At 42.4% G+C, this 19,496-nt stretch overlaps 2 protein-coding genes across 4 annotated transcripts in view; both read right to left on the bottom strand.

The window, feature by feature from the left end:
* Positions 1-1,347, bottom strand: part of LOC139617000 (adenylate cyclase type 9-like) — a 34,213-nt gene extending 32,866 nt beyond the window's left edge. The window contains exons 1-2 of one of the 2 annotated variants that reach the window (XM_071473638.1): positions 560-1,347; positions 153-259 (exon numbers count right to left, since the gene is read on the bottom strand). The gene's annotated coding sequence lies outside the window, so the exon portion shown is untranslated. Of the gene's footprint in view, positions 1-152; positions 407-559 lie in introns of those variants that run through there. The other variant, XM_071473637.1, reaches the window with a different exon arrangement.
* A 1,829-nt stretch (positions 1,348-3,176) lies between these two features.
* Positions 3,177-18,622, bottom strand: srl (sarcalumenin). Of its 2 annotated transcripts, XM_071473635.1 has the most exons (7): positions 18,492-18,622; positions 10,084-10,176; positions 9,614-9,709; positions 8,660-8,695; positions 7,255-7,371; positions 6,450-6,683; positions 3,177-6,327 (listed from the first exon to the last, which is right to left on the bottom strand). In XM_071473635.1, the coding sequence occupies exons 1-7, from the start codon at positions 18,619-18,621 to the stop codon at positions 5,516-5,518; spliced, it is 1,518 nt and encodes a 505-aa protein (XP_071329736.1). In that variant the 5' UTR covers position 18,622; the 3' UTR covers positions 3,177-5,515. The 2 variants fall into 2 exon arrangements, with proteins under 2 accessions (XP_071329736.1, XP_071329737.1); XM_071473636.1 differs by lacking the exon at positions 8,660-8,695.
* Positions 18,623-19,496: the final 874 nt, after the last annotated feature.

Genomic DNA, 19,496 nt, shown 5'->3' with positions numbered 1-19,496 from the left:
CATGAGACGCGGTGCGCAGGAAACACCCCGAACTGTTTTGGTTTATGGAGCTTAGCGGTCAGTGACTCGTATGTAAACACGCTCCTCCAAGGCTATGCACCAACCAGCGTTGGCTCAGTGTTTGCACGGGTATTGCTTTGGCATCCACTCACACGCCAAATGTCGCCAATTCATCGTTACAGTGCGCCTCAACGAGATGATCCAGATTGCCCAGACGTCCTGACCACGCCGGTTCCTGGCTTCTGTGTCATTCGGACAGCTGAGGAGGAGATTAAAACACAGCCTTAAGCAGACTGCCTTGAGTAGTCTACCGTCCAGTCCTCCCTGCTTTCTGAAGTAGCCTAAAGTTTGCCCACGGCAGCTTGGTCGCCCTGTGAAAGGCAGATGACGAAAACCCAGAGTCAGGCTAATTAAAAGGTCTCCACCTCCACTCCACGCCCCCACCCCCCCCTCCCACACACACACACACACACACACACACACACCACAGTCCCACAGGTCAAAGCAGAGTGCTACTTTAATTGAATTGCATGTGATGCACAAGAGAATACCTCCATACCTCCAAATAACTGTCCTTTAATCCTAGACAAATCTGATGGATTATAGCCGCTGCTGCCGCTGCCGCTGCTGCTGCTGCTGCTGCTGCACTGTCCAGCCTTTCCATTCCCAGAAACGTCCACAGTGAGGTGGGATTGTGTTATCTCCGTTACCTGACCATCCTCTGTGCGCCGCGGCAGCGTCGACACCCGCATGAAACGGTGCGTGCGCTATCCAGGCGCGGCGGGCAACACGGAGGCTGCAGCCGCCACCATCTTCTGTGCACTGACAACCGTCCAGCCGAAGAGATGCCCGTGTGTGTGTGTGTGCGTGTGTGTAGTAATCGAGAATAATATTAAATTAATTTCCGCTTTTTTTCTTTCAAAATAAAACCTTATGAGCGTATAGTAGCCTACAACTATGCAAATGTTTCCACATGGGACGCTGCCACTGAGGCACCCATAAGTTAAAATGGCACTCATGATCGTCTATGCATTGGTTGTCTAGACCTCTTCCACGACAACCTTGCGTAGGAAGTAGGCTTCATATTTCAGTCTTTATTACCGAGGAGTAAAAACCTTGAAAACCTCCAGAAAACCTTGGCCAGATTTCTGCCTCTCTTGTAGGCTACTCATCTTTCTTATATTTGGTTCTTTGTTTTTAACGTGAAGATACAGGCAGCACTCTCCAAGTAGTTTGACAACACTTAACTTTCTTTTGAAGTAGTCTAATAGTCTTTCCAGTCGGAAGAAAAACATTACACCGGTGGCTCAAATTCCTCCAGAGGTGCAAGATAACATTGAGCAAGTCGAAAAGGGAAAAATTACAGATTGTAAGGTGCATCAAACAGACTAGATATTTGTACCACGGCATTGACTTTCTATTACTATTTTGTGAAGTATTTGCTCATAAATGCCCCCAACATGCTTCAAACAAACTTTTCGGGGGGGGGGGGGGGGGTGGTTTATTTTGAAAACAAATAGTCGTGTTTCCGGTTTGGCGGTTATTGCTGTCTGTTCGGCGAGCAGAGAGGGGAGGGGGGGGGGGGGGGGGGGGCTGTGGAGGTACATGTGGTGCACACACACTTGGGAGAGAGAAAAAGACTCAAGGTAACGTATTTCAGGGAAGGGTGGGGACGTCTTTTTTATTTATTTATTTTTTTATTTTGACCTCAATGAGCGCAGCCCTACCCTCCACCTTTATGTGTTCTTTTACCACTACACCCTTTAGATTCAGAATAAAGTGTGCTTCATGTAAACATCTTCCTTGGAATGAGCAGAGGAAAAACATTGGAGTCGTTGTAGGAGAAAGGAATTGCCTATAATAGACAAAATGACCCAAATTAGGAAGCCATTAAACTGCTCTAGATGTTCACTATAAATGTAGTAGAAATGTTTTATGATTATTGGTTGTTATGGGGGATGAAAATATTCAGTTCACCAAGTCAACACACAATAGCAGACTGAATTCAGTTTTGCACACTTGGATATTTAAGCAAGATTATTACAAACATGACCTTTCACAAATGATAAAGGCACGGTATGTGCAGAATATTTGAATAAAGAACCGCCAGCTTTAATGCTTGAGTCTTTATTCTCAGTAACCTGAGAGAAATATTAAACATTAGCCCTCTGTAGTCAGCGCAGCGGCTCCACAGTTGAGCAATGTATTGTGAGAGGATCTCCAGGAGGGACTGTGCACACCCTCTTCAACTCTATCTGCATGTATGGGGTGACAAAAGCACGTCCTTTAGGAGAGGAATGAAAAGACTGTCTCCACATTTACATCAGTGTGTGATTTATGTATATAATGTTGAGTTTTGGGGCCAGTCAGCATTGAAATAGAACTCGTTGACATAGCATAGAAAATGAGGAAGATATTAGAGAAGCCTCAAAGCACAAGATTTACTCTAGGTATATAACTGTGTGTGTGGCTGTGCACAGCTATGTGCTCATTATATTATGATCTGTGTTTTTGTTGGTGCAAACATGTGTGTTTTGTGTATAATGTTTTGTGTGTCTCTAAAATCTCTAAAGTTTTCTGTTGCAAAGATCTGATCTTTACAATAAAAATGCATTTATGAAGGACTTTTTTTTTTTCCATCAATCAGGAAATGTTTTGTGTTTAAAAGAACCACACCACCACAAGACTGCTTTAATGTTTGATTACTTATAATGAATTTTAAATAGTATTTTCCATTTAATAGTTAGTCTCTTCAGAATCTTTAGAAAATATTTTTTGAGGAAGTGTACAAATACCCTCACAGAGAAACACGTCAGGTCTAAATCTGGGTATGTAGAAGAGTCTTGGTGCACAACTATCAAAACTACTGCCAATTTTCAACTCATACATAGTCAAACATACACACACACACACACACATGCACACACACACACACACAGACACACCCCTCCCCACTTCCAGTCACAACAAATTGTTGGTGCAATGCAGCTACAGGATAAGACATCATTTCAAAACTAAAAGTGAGAGGTTGGACCTTCAGAGTGCTCAGACTCTTGACAAGACGGAGGTAGACAGAGAATCTTGGTACAAGTTTTCCTGTTTCCTGTGTTGTTCAACTTTTCCTGATTAAGGTTTGATCATTTTTATCAGAATAACCACAAAGTTTCACTCACTAGTCAATCAGAAATCTTTATTCTTCATGATCAGCTTCCAAATATTGGGCTAAGATAAATTTAAATTTTATACCAAAACAAAAAAAAAAGTGAACCAACAACTACTTTAATGGGGCACACATCCATTCCAGGTCTAATTCACAGGTAAATTAAGATAATTGATACATAAATATACCAAAAGCACAACCACACAACATCATTAGCCCGAACTACCACTCCACTACAGACTGTTTCTACCATGAGTGTTAGTTAGTGGGCTGTATAAGCTTTTACACTTTTACACAGCACTCTCTAGTGGGCATGTTCTGGATCTGCAGTGTAAACATACCAAACACATCCCGTGGAACACACACACTCAGATTTCCAAGGGTCTCTTTAGTTTTCTTCTCTGTTCCAGTATGCTTCAGATTTCAGTTGGGGAAAACACTCTGCACTATGGAGTTAGTGAAGGAGGACTAAGAGTGTATTTGTCCATGAGTTAACTTGGTGTTTTCTGGAGCTGTAATTATTCCTATCTGTTCTCTGATGATTTAGGGCCTTGTGTTTTAAGCAGTAGTTTGACATTTTGGTAGATTGATGCCACTTTCATAGAGTTCTCTAAATATGTAGCTGGAGCCAGCAGCTGTTAGCTTAGCTTACTATACTCCACCCACCTGCAAATTGAAAGCTCCATCATGTCTTGTTTGCTTAAACCATGCAAAAACCATAGTGTAAAAGCGGATCGTTGCAGTTTTAGGAGGGATTACGTGCCTGAATGTATGTTGGCCAGGCACAGTAACTTACTGAAGTCTCTGCAGGTTGCCTGGCAACCTCATGATAACAAGAAGACTCCAAAAAGTTACTGCACCCAGCTTAAATATAGTGTCGAATAAGCGTGCTTCCCAAAATGTCAAACTATTTTAAGCAATTTCGCCATGCCATACTTCTGGTAGGTTCACTGAGGTAGGCTTACATAAAGAACTGCAGATTTGACATATATCACTCCAAACCGTTGTGGGTGTAGGGGCTTTCCACAGAGGTCAGGGGTCAACTCATGAGTCCTTCACTTCACCTTTTCCTCTCTAGTACCTGCAGCCTCCTTTTTGCAAGCTGAGAAGTCCATTATCACAGAGATTAACTATCACAATCTTGCAGCGAGGGTCTGTCAAATTTTGCAGCAGGATTGCTCAGTACACAGACACAGCCTACTTCAATGCCCATTTGGAAAGTTTACACAGAAAAATCAATAAATATCTTTCTAACCTGCAAAAGAACTGGCAGAACAAGGATAAAGACAGCTATAATTCAAACACATTCTTATGTGTCATTTTTTAATGGTCATTCAGCTTAAAAAGCTGGGAAGCTTATTGTTGAAGGAAAAAAATTATTCATAACATAGAGCTGAATTTCTGCCAAAGACAAAGGCAAATTTATAGACGTGAACAGAAACAGCAAGAACAGTTAAGAGGTGAAGCAGAATGAACATATGCACCCAGCTCTGAAGACTCTGACCCTCGAACCCTGACCTCTGCTTCCATCACAGTGCTCATTTTACAGGTTGTCAACAACCAAGATTGATGAGCGTCTAAAACTAAGAAAAAAAAGGCCTAATTTGTTGCATGGCAGGGCTGGTTAAGGTGTCAGTATTATGAGGAACTATTACTTGAGTTTGTTAGAAGGAAAATACATGCATCTGTTAAATAAGATGTGATGTCTAACATGCAATGTTAATGTTAATCTAGGTCAAAAGTTTGGATGACCACCCAAGCTCAAAGGCTTTGTATAGCACCCACAAAAAGGCTACTTCAAAAACAACTTCTGAAGCATATGGAATTGTGTTGCAATGCAATTCTCAAGATTTTACAAAACAAATTCGCAACTCCTATTTCCACTTTTCCCATTTTATTCACATACAAGGGAGCTGGTATTTGACTGTTTTCAGTCTCAGGATTTTCAATTTTTATTTGATATTACTTTTCTCCATTTCTGTTTTTCTTTACAGTGTTACTTCCTCAACCCCAAAATCCCACACAGCCCACTGTGATTGTGCAAGGGAGAGAGGAGGGCATGTATTTTAACAAAACTCTGATCAGTGGCATGTTTTCATTTCTTCAGCACTTGTGTCCTTAAGCTGCCTAATCAAACAATTACTCTTCCCTCCCACTATCTGCCTCATTTCCACAGTTCCTAAATGCACCTCATCCCATATTCTCCTGAGGAAAAAAAAACAAACACTAATCTCCTCTCCTCTGTCTCCTTAACAATACAGGCATTCTGAAAAAAGCAGGGTTGGCATCCACCAGACCCCTTCTCTTCACCCCCTCTTTCTCCTTACTTCCCCCACTCAAGTTATTTTGTGTTCCTCAGTTCTTCCGGTAACGGTTCTTTGGCTTCTCTCCACAGCCGGTAGCCTCACAGGAGGACAGGCCAGGCTGTTTGCCAGAGTTAATGCTGCTCAGAAGAGCGGGCAGCTCATTGGTGATTGCCTTCTCAATCTTCTCCAGCAGACAGCCACCCATGTAGGAGCACTGACCTGACAGAGGCTTGAAATTGGTGATTGGGTTGATACCAAAGAAGTCACGGTAAGCATCACGGTTGGGCAGGTCAAACTTGCTGACATTGGTCTTGGCTAGGATTGATTTGAAAATGTAGAACTTGTCTGGGTCGTCCACAATCTCCTTGAAGACCAGTTCAGGGTCGCTGAAAAAGCTCATCTTCTCTTTAAAGGTCTGGACATAGCGGTCCACCAGCAGGCCATGGATGCGCACGCGGATGCCATGCTGGCGGATGAAGGCAATCTTGTTCTCCATGCGGTTTTCAATCACCTGGTTCAGATCTTCCAGAAGGGAGATTTCCTCTCGCTTGAAGAGATCACGACTAGTGTCAGGTGCATAGTCATATGGCCAGAAGGAGCTGACGTAGACGCGGGGGGGTTCAGTCACATTGATGAGGGGAGCCAAGCTCCAAAAGAGTGCTCCATAGACTCTCATTAAGTCCTGGGTGGCCAGGTTGTCAGCCTTGTTTAGGATGATGCGGATCTGGGACTCGCGACCCTTCAACTGCCTGAAGAGCATCTCCAGCTCCAGGCCAACATCTAGCTTAGTGGGGTCAAACACCACAAAGATCAGGTCAGCACGGTCAATGAACCACTGGCAAACATCATTGAAAGGATAGCCTGGGCAGAAGTAGAGAAATAAGAAACTGTCAGCACTAAATACTGAGATGTGCCAAGTTGCTTTGTATTTGAATTGTGGTATGTGAAAATCTGCAAACTGAAGTTCAACATTTCTGCTTCACCTCTCTCCTGCTGCTTGCGGTTCTCAATGATTCCTGGTGTGTCCACAAAGGTCACACGTTCCAGCAGCTTGTGGGGCATCTCAATACCGATCAGCTTTTCCAGGAAGTTTTGGCCAAACTTCTCCAGGGGAGAGAAAGAGCGAGAGCTGTCTGCAGCCATAACAATACCCTCAACAGAGCGGATCTTCTCCCCATGCATAATAACAGTGAACTCAGAGGTAGTAGGCTCAGCTCCTGAAAACAAATGAAGGAAGAAACAGAGGGGGGCATCAGCAAGAGACACAGACTGGGATATATTTTGAAGAAAGAAAAGCTAAGTAGATCATAAATTTAGAAGAGGACAGAAATCACTGTTTAGCCTCCATAAGATGTTTTGGATCTAATTCAGAAAAACCTCTGTGGAGGTGTCTGCCCATTCAGTAACCACAGCGACATTCTTTTTTTTTTTTTTTTTTTATGGGCTTTTTATGCCTTTATTATAGATCAGTGGAGACTGACAGGAAAGAGGGTAGAGAGAGGGGAATGACATGCAGGAAAGAGTCGGACCGGTGACTGCCTGCTAAGAGCATCTTGCGCTCAACATGGTATGCGCCCTAACCACTCGACTACTGGGCTGCCCCACACAGCGACATCCTTGCACTTGCACACTCAGCCCTGCAACATCTAGATAAGGGAGCTGCCTTTCTAATAGTTCTGAAAAATCTATGATGGCATTTTAGGGTTTCTTCATCCATATTGGATTATAATACAAATGATTACAACATTTAGTATTGTTTATTGTTAAATATAAAAAAAAGTAACATACCTGTGTAGAGCTGATAGGGGCTGTCGTTCAAGCCCAGGAGGTAATTGATCATGGAGGACTTTCCAACACTCCAAGGTCCCAGGAAGAGCACCATGGGTTTGGAGGTAATCTCTCCATCTGTTGGGAAAGGATAGACAGACTGATTAAAATCGAAGGAGGACGGCTAACTGACAATGAAGAACTTCTCAAGTTCATCCCAAATTTGACATGAAAAATTATGAAAATTATGCTGAGATTTGTTTTTGTTGCAGATAAGAAAGGGTGTGAGATCTACGAGTCGTTCTTTGTTGTTCCTTTTGTGCCTCATGAAAGGATAGTTTAATCAAAACATTAATCCATCCAAAACATATTTTCGAGTTGTTTTTGGGATGAACTAAACTTCAAGTTTTAGAGACACCAAGAAGCTTGTCAGAATAGCACTGTCACTCTTAATCCAGAGCACAGAGGAAGATTTCTTAAGACTTAGAAAGGAAATAGAAAAAAAGAAACACATTGAAGCTGTTAGGCTTGTTTAATAGCATGAGAAAAATTTCAATGAAATGCTGCAGCCATATCTCAGTGGCACGAGACAAAGCAGTGCTATCACTCTGACGTAAGACTCAACAGAGCAAACTGTGTCTCATAGCAAGCTGCCATGTGTGTTGTGAATGGACAAGGTGTTGAGGTGGGAGGGTCCAGAAAAGTTCTGTTAGAGCCTACTAATGCAAATCAGAATGATTTCAACAAAAGACAAGGATAAAGAATATCCAAAAAAAGGAAGACAGAAAAAGAGAAAAGAAAAAAGACAACAAGAAAAAAATCAAAAGAACAACTGCCGATGCTTGTGGTTTTTAAATGATTTTCAAAAAAAAGGAAAGAGTGTGACAGAAAGTCCATCAGTTCACTCCCAACTGAACACTGACCACCCATTCCCACCAGTGCCCCCTCCTCAAACCAGTGTCTCCTTTGCTAAAGCCAGAACGGTACATGCAACCCCTTCCATATATTATATTTTACACCCCAACTATACAACTATTATATTATTATTATAACTATTATCTATTATATTTTTTTATTTACATTTCTTCCCTTTTCATTCTTTAGAATGGAAATTTGGAGTTCTGGCAGAAATTTTGAATTATGAATGAAATCATGAAAGAGTAAAATCATTTTGATTCACAAGGGGTATAAAACTACTGCTCTCTGTGCGTCACTGTGGATCACTTTGACCACCCCCCAGTCAGTGTTACATCGGGTGTAACACTGACCCGGGTGTTGAAATTTCTGACCCACAGACAGCTGTGCAGTATTTATACTAACTCAAGTGACTCACAAATGTATGAGGACAAATGAAGGGGGGTGGGAAAGGAAGGGGCTGAGCACTTCAGGCAGTGCCATGCACAAGTGAGCCCCAGACCACACCCACCTGTGGCTGAGTCCCCCAGGGTTCGTCCGGGGTAGGCTGTTAGATGAGGGAATGGGAGAGGGGGGAGGACAGGAGAGGCAGGGTGGAATACAGAGAAGTGAAGGGAACAGGAGGTGGAGGAGAGTGAGGAGAGCTCAGTGAGGGAGTGAGGTTTCTACAAGCAACAGGGAAGTGGTAGAATAACAATGTGTACGAATGGGTGGGAGATGGTCATTGGAATCTGGTGCCATATTTGACCTAATGTGTCAAACATGTCTGTCTGCAAATGGATGGTGTGCCTGTGTGGTCAAGCAATGAAGTGAATCTTTTTGTCTGTATTGTTCTTGATACAAGCGGTATTTGACAAGTTTGCATGCATGCTAAGCCCGAAAAGCCACAAGAGGGCGAGCTTTATTTAATTTATTTCATTGTGGGAAAGAAGAGTTTGTTCTTGTGAGTTCAGTGTGCAATTTAGAGTGATGAGCTTACTGCAAAGAAACAGCACACTGTGCAGAATATTTTAAAAATCCAACAGAGACATTACAAAGGCGTTAGGACTAGAAGAAAAGGGGAAGAAATATACATATAAAGTAGCATTAATGGAGATATTTAGACAATGGTATACCTTTCTCCTGGGCCAACAATAGCCTACCATGTTTTAACAGCTAATTTCTGTGTAGGTTTTGCTGTAAACCGAAGAGGACATGATTTATTTCTTTACAGTTTTTGTGATTTACAGCCTAACATACAAATATTACAGGTAACAATGTGTCTGAGTAAGAGCCCAAAGAAAAATAAAACTCAAAAGCCGCAAGAGGCAAAAAAGTAAGAGAAGACACTACTGTATTAAATATACCGATGGTGTGAAGATGAAGTGTGTGTACGAACAAGTCAACAAATCAGTCACCAAAGCAACAAAAACAGAGAACGACACAACAGAACAAAGTGCAGACAAAGCCGAAGCCTCTGTGGTACCTGAGATCTCGTGCTGCCTCAGCTCGTTGTACTTGTAGGCCTGTTCCATCGGCTTGATGGATGTGTGGTAGATTTTCCGCAACCTCTGTAGAGCCGCTGGAGGGTAAGATGAGGAGAGCAAAGGATGATGAAGATGTTGCACAAAGATGTTTAAAAAGAGGCACAGCGAGGCAAAGAGGAAATGAAAGTCAGGGTATTTCATGGTACATGTCTGACTTTTAAATAACAGTCTAGCACAGTTGTTCCCAGACTTTTTGCCTTATGACCCCTTATCATGTCTTTCACATATTAATCTTTCACCACCTCTTCCAGATTATGTGCTGCATAAGTGATCAAATTGCAAATTAATAGGAAATCAGGGAAAAGGAATCAAAGGAAATGACTGTGTTTATTGAACTACCTTCAATCTTGCAATTCAAGCACAAAGCTTTAGAAAAAAACACATACACTGAACCATTTTTGACCCTCACCTGCATAGTCTGCTGCTTTTTCCTCAGCTGCAAGTCGCAGGGTCTCGTCGATGTGAGATCTGTCTCTGAGGACAGAGGTGAAATCTTCTTCTTCTGTAAAAACAACATGAACAATGTTCAACTTGGTTCAAGTCCTCAGTGCATGTCTTTAATGGCCTGATAAAGGAGTGATGGAAGTGGACCCAGGTGGCCAGATTTGGTGCAAAACAATCCACAGTGACAGTTTCATTATGAAGCTCGCACTGGAGCTGCTGACAGCCCATCATACATTTTCAACAAAGCTTTGCTACTGAGGCCAATGATGCTGCTATTTCTGGATGCACATCAATCAGTGCATCCTGCGTCTCAATATGAATCACCACTGCTGATAATAACAACTGGTCAACAATATGTAGCCCTTTGCACACCAAATGCCTCATCTACCTTGTCTTTACAGCTGCCTTCACTTCCACCTACCTCCCTGTCTTAACAGTGCTTTTATAAATAAAAAACCTTTAGGGTGTTTACTGCCTGATAGGACCCATAAAATGTTTGCTGAGAGCCTGACTGTCAATGAGCCAGTGCAGAACAGGAACAGAAGCCACAGGGAAACACAGTCTTTCCCTCAATCATTTAATTTTAAGAGCTTTCATTTCAGGCATTGACCATTACAACGTTTGGTTACACCCTGTGTACGCACTACAAAACCATCAGTTTTGATGATATACTGTGCAGACACAAAATATATCTGATAATTTTCATCACAATGTACTTTAATTAATTTCTGGAATATTAAAGAAGAAGAAAATCTTTTCATTTTTTTGTAGTGTACATAATGTGAAAACTGGTTGACTCTCCTTCCCTCTGTACAGTATGTTTTTTTTCTGGCTTGCATTTTTGCACCCCACACTGTACATGGTGTGGTATTTTGATGACTCTTCTCACTCCCCATAGTGTGCCTGTGTGTGTGTGTGTGTGCGAGACAGAGAGAGAGCGAGAATGCAAGAGAACATAGCTGCTCACCAGTGTGTCATGTCCACTTTTGAACATATCAGATTGCTTAGATCACAGCTGTTAGTACAATCAACTCTTAATTTAGAAAGCAAACGCTGAAAATAAACAGACAAAGCCATGTGTTTGACATCACCATGGGCTTACAACAACAGGAAAAGAGAAGAGAGATAGAGTGAGGGACTTCCCCAGTTTCACAATGGGCTAGGCAACGAATTCTCGACTGTTCTCATCAGTAATACATGAGACAATGATGTGCAATCCTCTGTCTTTTCTCTTCTATATTTATCCACCTATCACAGACTTATCGCACTGTGAGGCCTGTCCTTGTGTGCCCAGGTCTCGGAGCAGGCCTCCCTGTAACACCTCCCACACAGCCCTGCTGGTTTCAGACAAACCTGCTACGGCTATGAGCTATATATAGGAGCAGTTGGGAAGTCTTCCTTGTTCACACTTCCATGCCCTGGGGGGTTATGGACCTTAATACACAAGCTACCAGACACTCCCCTATTAGAGTTGTTAGGGATTTAAGAGTTGTATTTTAATGGTATTTACAGGATGTTACTGAATCTGATATTATAGTAGCTGTAGGATGATTCATTACAGTCATTCAATTGTAAATCAGACTGGGTAAAATGAATATTGATATTGTTATATAAACACATTGTCTGGCAACATTATGTCACCACAGCCCAGTTAAATTCTGATTACTGGCACAGGAAACATTAACACCACTTAAAATCAATCCTTGACTTGAGAGATCTCCTGATTTCCTTGACAAAAATCGGCCAAAAAACATTTCAGCACTGTAGTTTTATAAAAGTAGACTAGACCATGTTCAGATGAAGGCGCCTGCATGGAGGATCAGAGAGCATGAAAAGCTGGAGCTGCAGCCCAAGGCACAACCCTCTGATCTCAGCTGGTGACTGGCGAGGAACCTGCTGAGCCCATGTCTGGACATTTGTGCAATACTCATCACAAATCAAACGCTGACTGGTGTAAAGCATAAGCACCAAAATATTTTTATTAGGTTTCAACTGCAGATGTCTTGGGCCAGAGGAACAAAAATGCACTCTGCTGGCAGATGCAGTCTCCCCTCAGTCATTTCTTCACACCATACTGAGCTGGAAGAGGTCCAAGAGATATGACGATTTCCAAACATATCTCCACTCTGGTGGAGTGTAAGATCTAACACTAATACTGTCATGGTTATTTGCTTTATTGCAAGAGGGAGTTTTCACATAAATATTGATTAGCAGCTGGTTCTGGCTTGAGAGAAACAGAACAACTCAGGGGGTGTTTCAGCCTTACTCTCAAAACCCCCACTCTCTGTCATCACAATAAATAATGCTCAGCTTGAGTACTCGGTTAAAAATGTATGGTATTTAAGATTATAAAAGACACGACATGCACAAGTCCTTGTAAACATTAGTTCATTTTATGAAAATAATTTGTTTTCCACACATGATAATAAACTATATATCAACGTGAGAAGACTCCACTCTGTCAGAGGGCAGCAGTGTCATGGCATCCTGCACCGTAACCTGGAGTACAGCCACAGGCCATGTGGTCCATGACTTCTAGTGTTTCTGGCCAAGAGTCAGAATGGCACGTTGCGTTGGCCAAAACCAACGTTGCATCAAATGACAAGTAAAGTCATCTGAAGGCCTGTTTGTTTACAAGCATGACGCAAACCAGTTTATATTGATTTGGGTCAATAAAGGTGTCTGCCAACTGAGGAATCTAGAATGACCCTCCATCAATCAAATGATTTGAATGATTAGTGAATCACACCACACAAAGCCCAAAGGAATATTCCAAACTGTGCCCCCCTCCAAGAACCAAGCCCCTACCATGTGCACACACACAAACACACACACACACACACACACACACACACACACACACACACACACACACACACACTATATGGCTCAGGCTTTAATTGAGACCCCAACAGTTGCTCCTTTGCAGTGTGGCAGCAGTGACACACACTGCTGGTTGAGGAACAGCACAGCACTGATGATTCTCCCCGAGTCAACTTGCTAAAAATAAACCTGTGTAATGTTGCTCCCAGCACGGTGCAGGAGCAAAAGAAAGCAAAAGGTTAGCAGCCAGAATAAAAGAAGGGTATGAGTAATGCTGCAATGCCTAAAAGGGTCAACATATATATATATATATATATATATATATATATATATATATATATCTAAATACGTTGGTATGCATTTGGATAAGCAATAGGCTGCGGGTTTTGTTTTGCTGGTGAATGTGGTAGAGAGGCAAGAAGTGTCCTTACAAAGCAGCAAGGATTGTCATAATGATGCAAAAGTAAATGGGTGTTTTGCATGTGAACTCATAAAGACATGTGCACGTCATATCATCCTACTCAGTGCACTGGGTAAGGAAGCAATGATACAATATACAATTTCAATGTAAAGTCAATTATTAAGACATATAGCTTGGGTTGACCTGTAGAAACAACAATATGTGTAAAATTGTGTAGCACCATCTGTGAAACATGGCTGCAATTTTGCAAATCTGACACTCAGGACAGGTTAGCTGCATATCAAATTGAGCCAAGGAGAAACACTGTGTAAAGAAGTGGCACAGGATGTGATTAATTACAAAAGAAGAGAGGGAAAAGTTTTTTGTCAGTGTGAGAGAACTCTCTCAGCAGAGGACACAGAGGATGATTCAACTACAACCCTCAAGTGGCTTTTGAGGAAAAAAACTATCCTCTCAATGTACCAGGCCTGTCCTTGCAGTACCCAAAGCTTACTCTAGCTTCGGTAACTTGACTCATCATTCAGGAGAGTCATGTCTTTTAACACTATCCTCTTGAGTGGGCCTTAACTGCTGTGAACTTGTTAACACCTTCCAATCCAGTCAATCCCTGATGGAGGCCCTGGGACAGAGCTCCGCAAAGATCAGAGAGGTAGTGTTGCCCGCGGACGGCGGTCCTTGCATCAGCGCTCAAAATGAACCCTGCAGGCGCCAGGGGAGTTGAACCCCGGACATCTGCACCCAGGACCATGTGTCCTCACTGAGCCCGTTGCCACACAACCCTCCCTCAGTTTGGAGAAACATTCTGGTGGCATCGGCACATCCAGTAGGAATGTTGGCGATTTAAGCCCACCACGGCCTCAGTGTCTGGGTAAGTCATGCCTCAACTATAGATTCTTATGTGGAGGCTGTTCAAACATCAGAAATAATTACAATCAACAACTGCAAGTGCAGAACTATTGTGCAAATACACTGAACTCCCCTGTTTTACTTCCCTGTTTCACTTCCCTGGATATTCAAATATCACTATCCAACCACATAAATAATACACACAAATAGACACAAATCTCAACCAGTGTCACAGTTGAAAGAGCTAATACATACTGAGCTAAAAAGATTTATGATTTATGCTACTCAAAACACACAACCAGGGAATACCCCAGGTATTATGAAGGTATACATGTGTGCTGGTGTGTATCTGCAGTCATGTGCATTTACACCGTATATCTTAGGTATATGTGTAAAACCCCAGGATCATGTTCTGCTTGCAGCACAGTGAAGGTAAATTGAATTAAACTGAACATGATGAGGGTAGCAGGCCTGGAACCCCCAGTTAGAGGATTTATCCTGAGCACAGGGGGATTGAGACGACCTTAACTGAAGGCCGAGGGGTTCCACTGAAAAGATCTGTGGAGAGGGATCAGATTCATTCAAATTTAAACAGACTGGGAGGAGATTTTTACATAACCAAAGGTTTGTAAAATATGCAGGATTTAATAGCCGTTAACACACAGAAGCCAGTTTTCTTTTCCTCTCCCTAAGGACATTGCATCTACATTTCTATAAAAACAAAACCTATGAATTCGAAATAAATGATAAACCCATAACCATAAAAATGCACGTGATACTTCTTCTAGCAAGGGTAAGAGGTATGAGAGCAGTCAGCAGAACTTGTGCAGGGCGTGGTGAAAAGAGGCCAGAGATGGTAACAGGTGGCAGAGCTTGGGGAACTAGTACTCCCTCAAAGTCAGGAATAGCCCCACAATGGCTCAGAAAATGGACAGAGGTGGGGGCAGCATGGCTGCCTCCTATTTTAAGGCTTTGACTGTTGGTCAGTCTGTAGACTCAGTGACGTCCACATCCCACTGAATTGACTGTGTAATATACAGGCTAACTGAGCGCACTAGGACCACTCATGTACAGTACTCGTACTTGGCAACACATTATCCTTTTCATGGTATCTTTGGCTTTTTACACAAGAAATGCAGCTCAGTCACAAGTATAATCCAGTCTTTGTCTATGGCACTTTCACCCTATGTCTGGTAAATGTGGGTATGTATTGAATACAGAAAAGGGCGATTACCTTCTTCTAGATCCAAATGCTGGTGCGTTTTGTTTTACAGTAAAACAAACAAGAGCCACATCCAGATTCTAAGTCCTCTAAGGGGTCACTGGCAGCTAGGACATGAGGTGAAGTAACAGGCTCAAAGAAAGGCACAAGGGCAATGGCACTTTACGCTGAGGTGTTGATCTGATGCCTATATCCCTGCTCTCTTGTTCAAAAGCCAGGAAAGGACGTCAGGTGCCCTTGGGACTGGGGGCAGGGGCTTGTCTTAAGGAGGGGTGTGTAGTAAGGCAGTTAAGTATGACTGATGTGTCCCCTCTACTACTGCCATCAGAGGGATGTCCCAGACATGCCTCATGCCTTCAGAGGGGATCACGTGGAGACAGTGCGCCTTTAACTTTCCATGCCCCCCCCCCCACAAAGTGAGGAGGCCAAAGATGTTATTACTGTATCGAGGAAGGATAGTGTTACCGCTCAAGTATCAACACACTTGTGTGAAGAACTAATCAAAGCCTGAAATCCTTGCATATTAAGAAAGTCATAATTTGTTTGGAGCTGGACATTTTCTGGACATTTTCTACACACAGCAATGTTTTCTGTGCTAGGTGTACAGTTTTCACCATTTTCTGTGTAGTAACATGCTGTAATTACATATGCACTAATCAAGTTATTACACTGCACTAGCAGTTGTCTTAAGCCCCTTTCACACTCAAACCCTATGTATGACATCGGACACTGAACACAGCTTCAATCCCCATTTGGTCAGTCAGCGCCATTCACACCAGACTGGTTAGTGTAGGGTTTCTAGCAACCTTATAATAACCCTATAGTTACTATAGTAACCTATGTTTACCGTTACATGTCAGAGGTTTCAGACCCATGTAAAACCCTGGAAGAGAGCAGCATCATGGAGCCGGTTGGTCATGTAAAATACCCATTCACACCAGAAAAAACAAAAAACCTCTAGTCATTACTTTGGCATAAAAACTGATTTAACACCTGCAGGTAAATGACTGTAAAGGAAATGACTGTGTTCCAGGTGTATTCACATGGCTACACCCAAGTCAAATGATTATTATACAAAAAGATTAACTTCTATCCTGCCCACAGTGTCCAAAGTCAAATGTCAAATGTGTCTTTACTTGCTCCAAATGTAAACAGTCAAGTAATGCAATGATTTAATTTTAACACAGTCAGTTAGCTTCAGTCTTCAAATTTGACACATCAGAAGTGAGTGTAAGATTTCACAACATCAAGATTGTCACGTCATTGTGTTGGTTTTGCTGCTGCTTTTTTTTTCTAACAAAATGGACAGTGAATCTACTAAACGACAGTGTTAGGATACACAGTTAATGTCTTTGCTTTTTGGATGAGAGATCTGCTCTGCCCAGGGCTGTTAGTTAAGCTATGATGAAATGATGGCAAATTGATTTCATGTTCCTTTAGAAGGAGATTACCCTTTCTGCTCTTCTCTGCAGAATTAGCTTCTTCAGTCTAGTTCCTGGCAGAGATCAAACCAATCAATAACACAAATAATTACACTCTGAGAGGCTAGGAGTTCATTATTCTCATACTTGTCCATAAATTGCAGGTGTTGGAACCAAAAAAAAAAATCAATATACATTATGCACATGCAGTAGAGTTAAAGACAGAGGCAACCAAAAGACACCTGCATGGGCCTGCAAAAGGGGTCTATAAAGGCCTGAGTTGCAGCCACTGCCCCTCCTGCCTGGAGAATGCATGTCCCTATAAGGCCAACTGCTGGGAATAAATTGCGATTGTGACAGTGCAGAGTGACAGCAGCTGTGCAGTGTATCTAAAGGGAAGCATGGGGCTGGGAGGGGTGAGGAGTCGGGAGGGGAGTCAAATGGAGGGAGGAACTGTAGTGGACAGTGTTGGGTTTCAGGAGGCCTTCCAATCTTAGACACCTGACAGCAGCCTGGAATATGGAGGCCTGGCCCCGGGCTGTGGAGCTAAACGCCACCCCAAGGACGGACAAGGGTGACAGACAAGGGTAACAGCAACCGCTCCGGTCCAGAACACAGACCAGTCCACACTTTTAGAATGGATAGTCTGTGAGAAGTTGTTGTCACTATGACAGTAAACTCCATGGGTGCCATGTTATCAGATTTATTATTTGACTGACATGATCACTGTACTGTATGATACTATGCATTATTATCACCACAGGCACTATAGGAATTTTTGGTCCGGAGTAAAACTTCAAAACCAAGTTGTAGGAGATAAACTTCCAATGGAGACCAAATCAATGGATGCTGAAGGTAAAGCGAGGACGAGCTCAGTATCCATTTAAGCTTCAGCGTGGTTTTTCTCCTCTCCTTGGTTAGACTAAGACTTTCCATCAGCTGGTGCCACACGTTAGGGCAGCTGACATGCTGTCACAGGAGAGGCTGAACTCTAGCTTGAATAATCCTCAAGTGATCTCCTTTCGGAAACCCACCAAAACAGGGATAAGATGTGCTCGTATATCAAAACTGTTGGGCATTACAGTGGGTTTTTTTTTTGTTGTTGTGGATTTCAATAATTAAAAAGATGACAACAGTTAAATCCACCATTTTGTATTGAGTGATAACTGTTTAATTATAAACTGGGACAGATTTTAAATAGTCCTGCTTGGTGGCAAAGAAAGATTGCGGTAACGTTTCTATCCCTGTCCCTGTCTATCCTCGGCTGGTGTCCCCGTGACTATCACTGTCCCCATGTACTCTGCCTCCAGAAGTCAAAGCCATTCCTGAACAAACTGCCCCCACAATCGACATAGCAACCTACCTCTACTTCCAACTTTTGGCCAGCTTACTCCTGATGATTTTAAAAGTACATCACAACTGAACAACAACCCCTAAATCTGTACTGTCACCGTATGATCAAACCATCAGTGCAATCAAGTATGGCATCAGCACATTCATTTAACCAACCTCTGAACTTAAACCATGTCACTATTTCATTCATTAGAAGCACTAGTACAAAAACATATCTCGACCCCCAGTGCACCACCTTACATAAAACAGGAGGACCCCACCTGATATTTGACCAAAATGCTTCTTACCTGCTGTGGCCTGCAAAAGCAGCAGGGAGAGGAAACAGCAGATCGAGACTGCACCCTTCATGATGGCTGCCAGGAGAACTCCGATAGTCACACAGACTATATATACCAAGGCAGAAAGGTTAAAGGGCATGCAGAGAGAAGAGGCGGGGCACAGACAGGGCCAGCTGGTAGAGGGACTGAGATCTGTGTGTTTGAGGTGTTGCAGGAGTCATAGCATGCCACAGGGACTCTACATGTGTGAGCAGCTGACTCTGCTTTTCAGAGGGGTCACAGCTCAGGCCACAGCATCAATGCACCAAAACCTAGCTCTTTATTTCGGTGTCAAGTGGATCAACTTCTCATTGTTGATCATTTTACAAAATTTATTTCGAAAACTGAAAATAGGTTTTATAAGAAATAACACCTCCAAGAATAGGACATATGATAATAACATATAAGCCATAATAAGATGTAAGATGTAAACAGTGACCTAAAACTTGTTTGATATTAGCAGTCTAACTCTGAAGGATAGACAGACAAACTGACAGACCGACCGACATATAGACAGACATTTCATGGTGGTTTATGCGCTGGATACAATGAGCCAGGCTTACTGTTTCCCCTGTTTCCAGGCTTTGTTCTAAGCTAAACTAGCTTGCCCATCTCTCTGCCCGGTGCTGAGCTGCAAGCTTGTTATGAGGGGAGACAACTAGCTTGATTTTAAGATACATTTATACATAAATACAGGTAATTCCAGTTGGTTCACTTACTTTTTCTTGCTAATGTATGAATGAGGACAGATTTGCCTAAATTCTGGGAAAAACTGAAATTTTAGATATTTATATTTTCTTTGCATCACCTCTGATAAACCAAAAACTATAATTGATATCAAAAACTTGAATACAAGTTTAATAGCTGAAAGTCTTGGGACCCATTTAAAGTTTAAATGAAGTCTCTAGCGACAAGTATGCTGAAGCAGTTGACTTTTAAACAGGAGAAAGTTTTCAAGTTTCAAGTTCAAGTTTT

The sequence above is a fragment of the Trachinotus anak genome, unplaced genomic scaffold, assembly GCF_046630095.1.
Source record: "Trachinotus anak isolate AG129_WGS33_773 ecotype Australia unplaced genomic scaffold, CSIRO_AGI_Tana_v1 ptg000003l, whole genome shotgun sequence".
NCBI classification, from domain to species: domain Eukaryota; kingdom Metazoa; phylum Chordata; class Actinopteri; order Carangiformes; family Carangidae; genus Trachinotus; species Trachinotus anak.
This window is presented reverse-complemented; position numbering and strand designations above follow the sequence as displayed.

Excerpts from the sequence above, each read along its gene's own strand:
- srl (XM_071473635.1), bottom strand. The coding sequence starts at position 18,621 with ATGCCCTTTAACCTTTCTGCCTTGGTATATATAGTCTGTGTGACTATC. Across the intron at positions 9,710-10,083 it reads AAAAGCAGCAGACTATGCAG|CGGCTCTACAGAGGTTGCGG; the intron begins GTGAGGGTCAAA and ends CTTACCCTCCAG. Across the intron at positions 6,328-6,449 it reads CCGCAAGCAGCAGGAGAGAG|GCTATCCTTTCAATGATGTT; the intron begins GTGAAGCAGAAA and ends ACTTCTGCCCAG.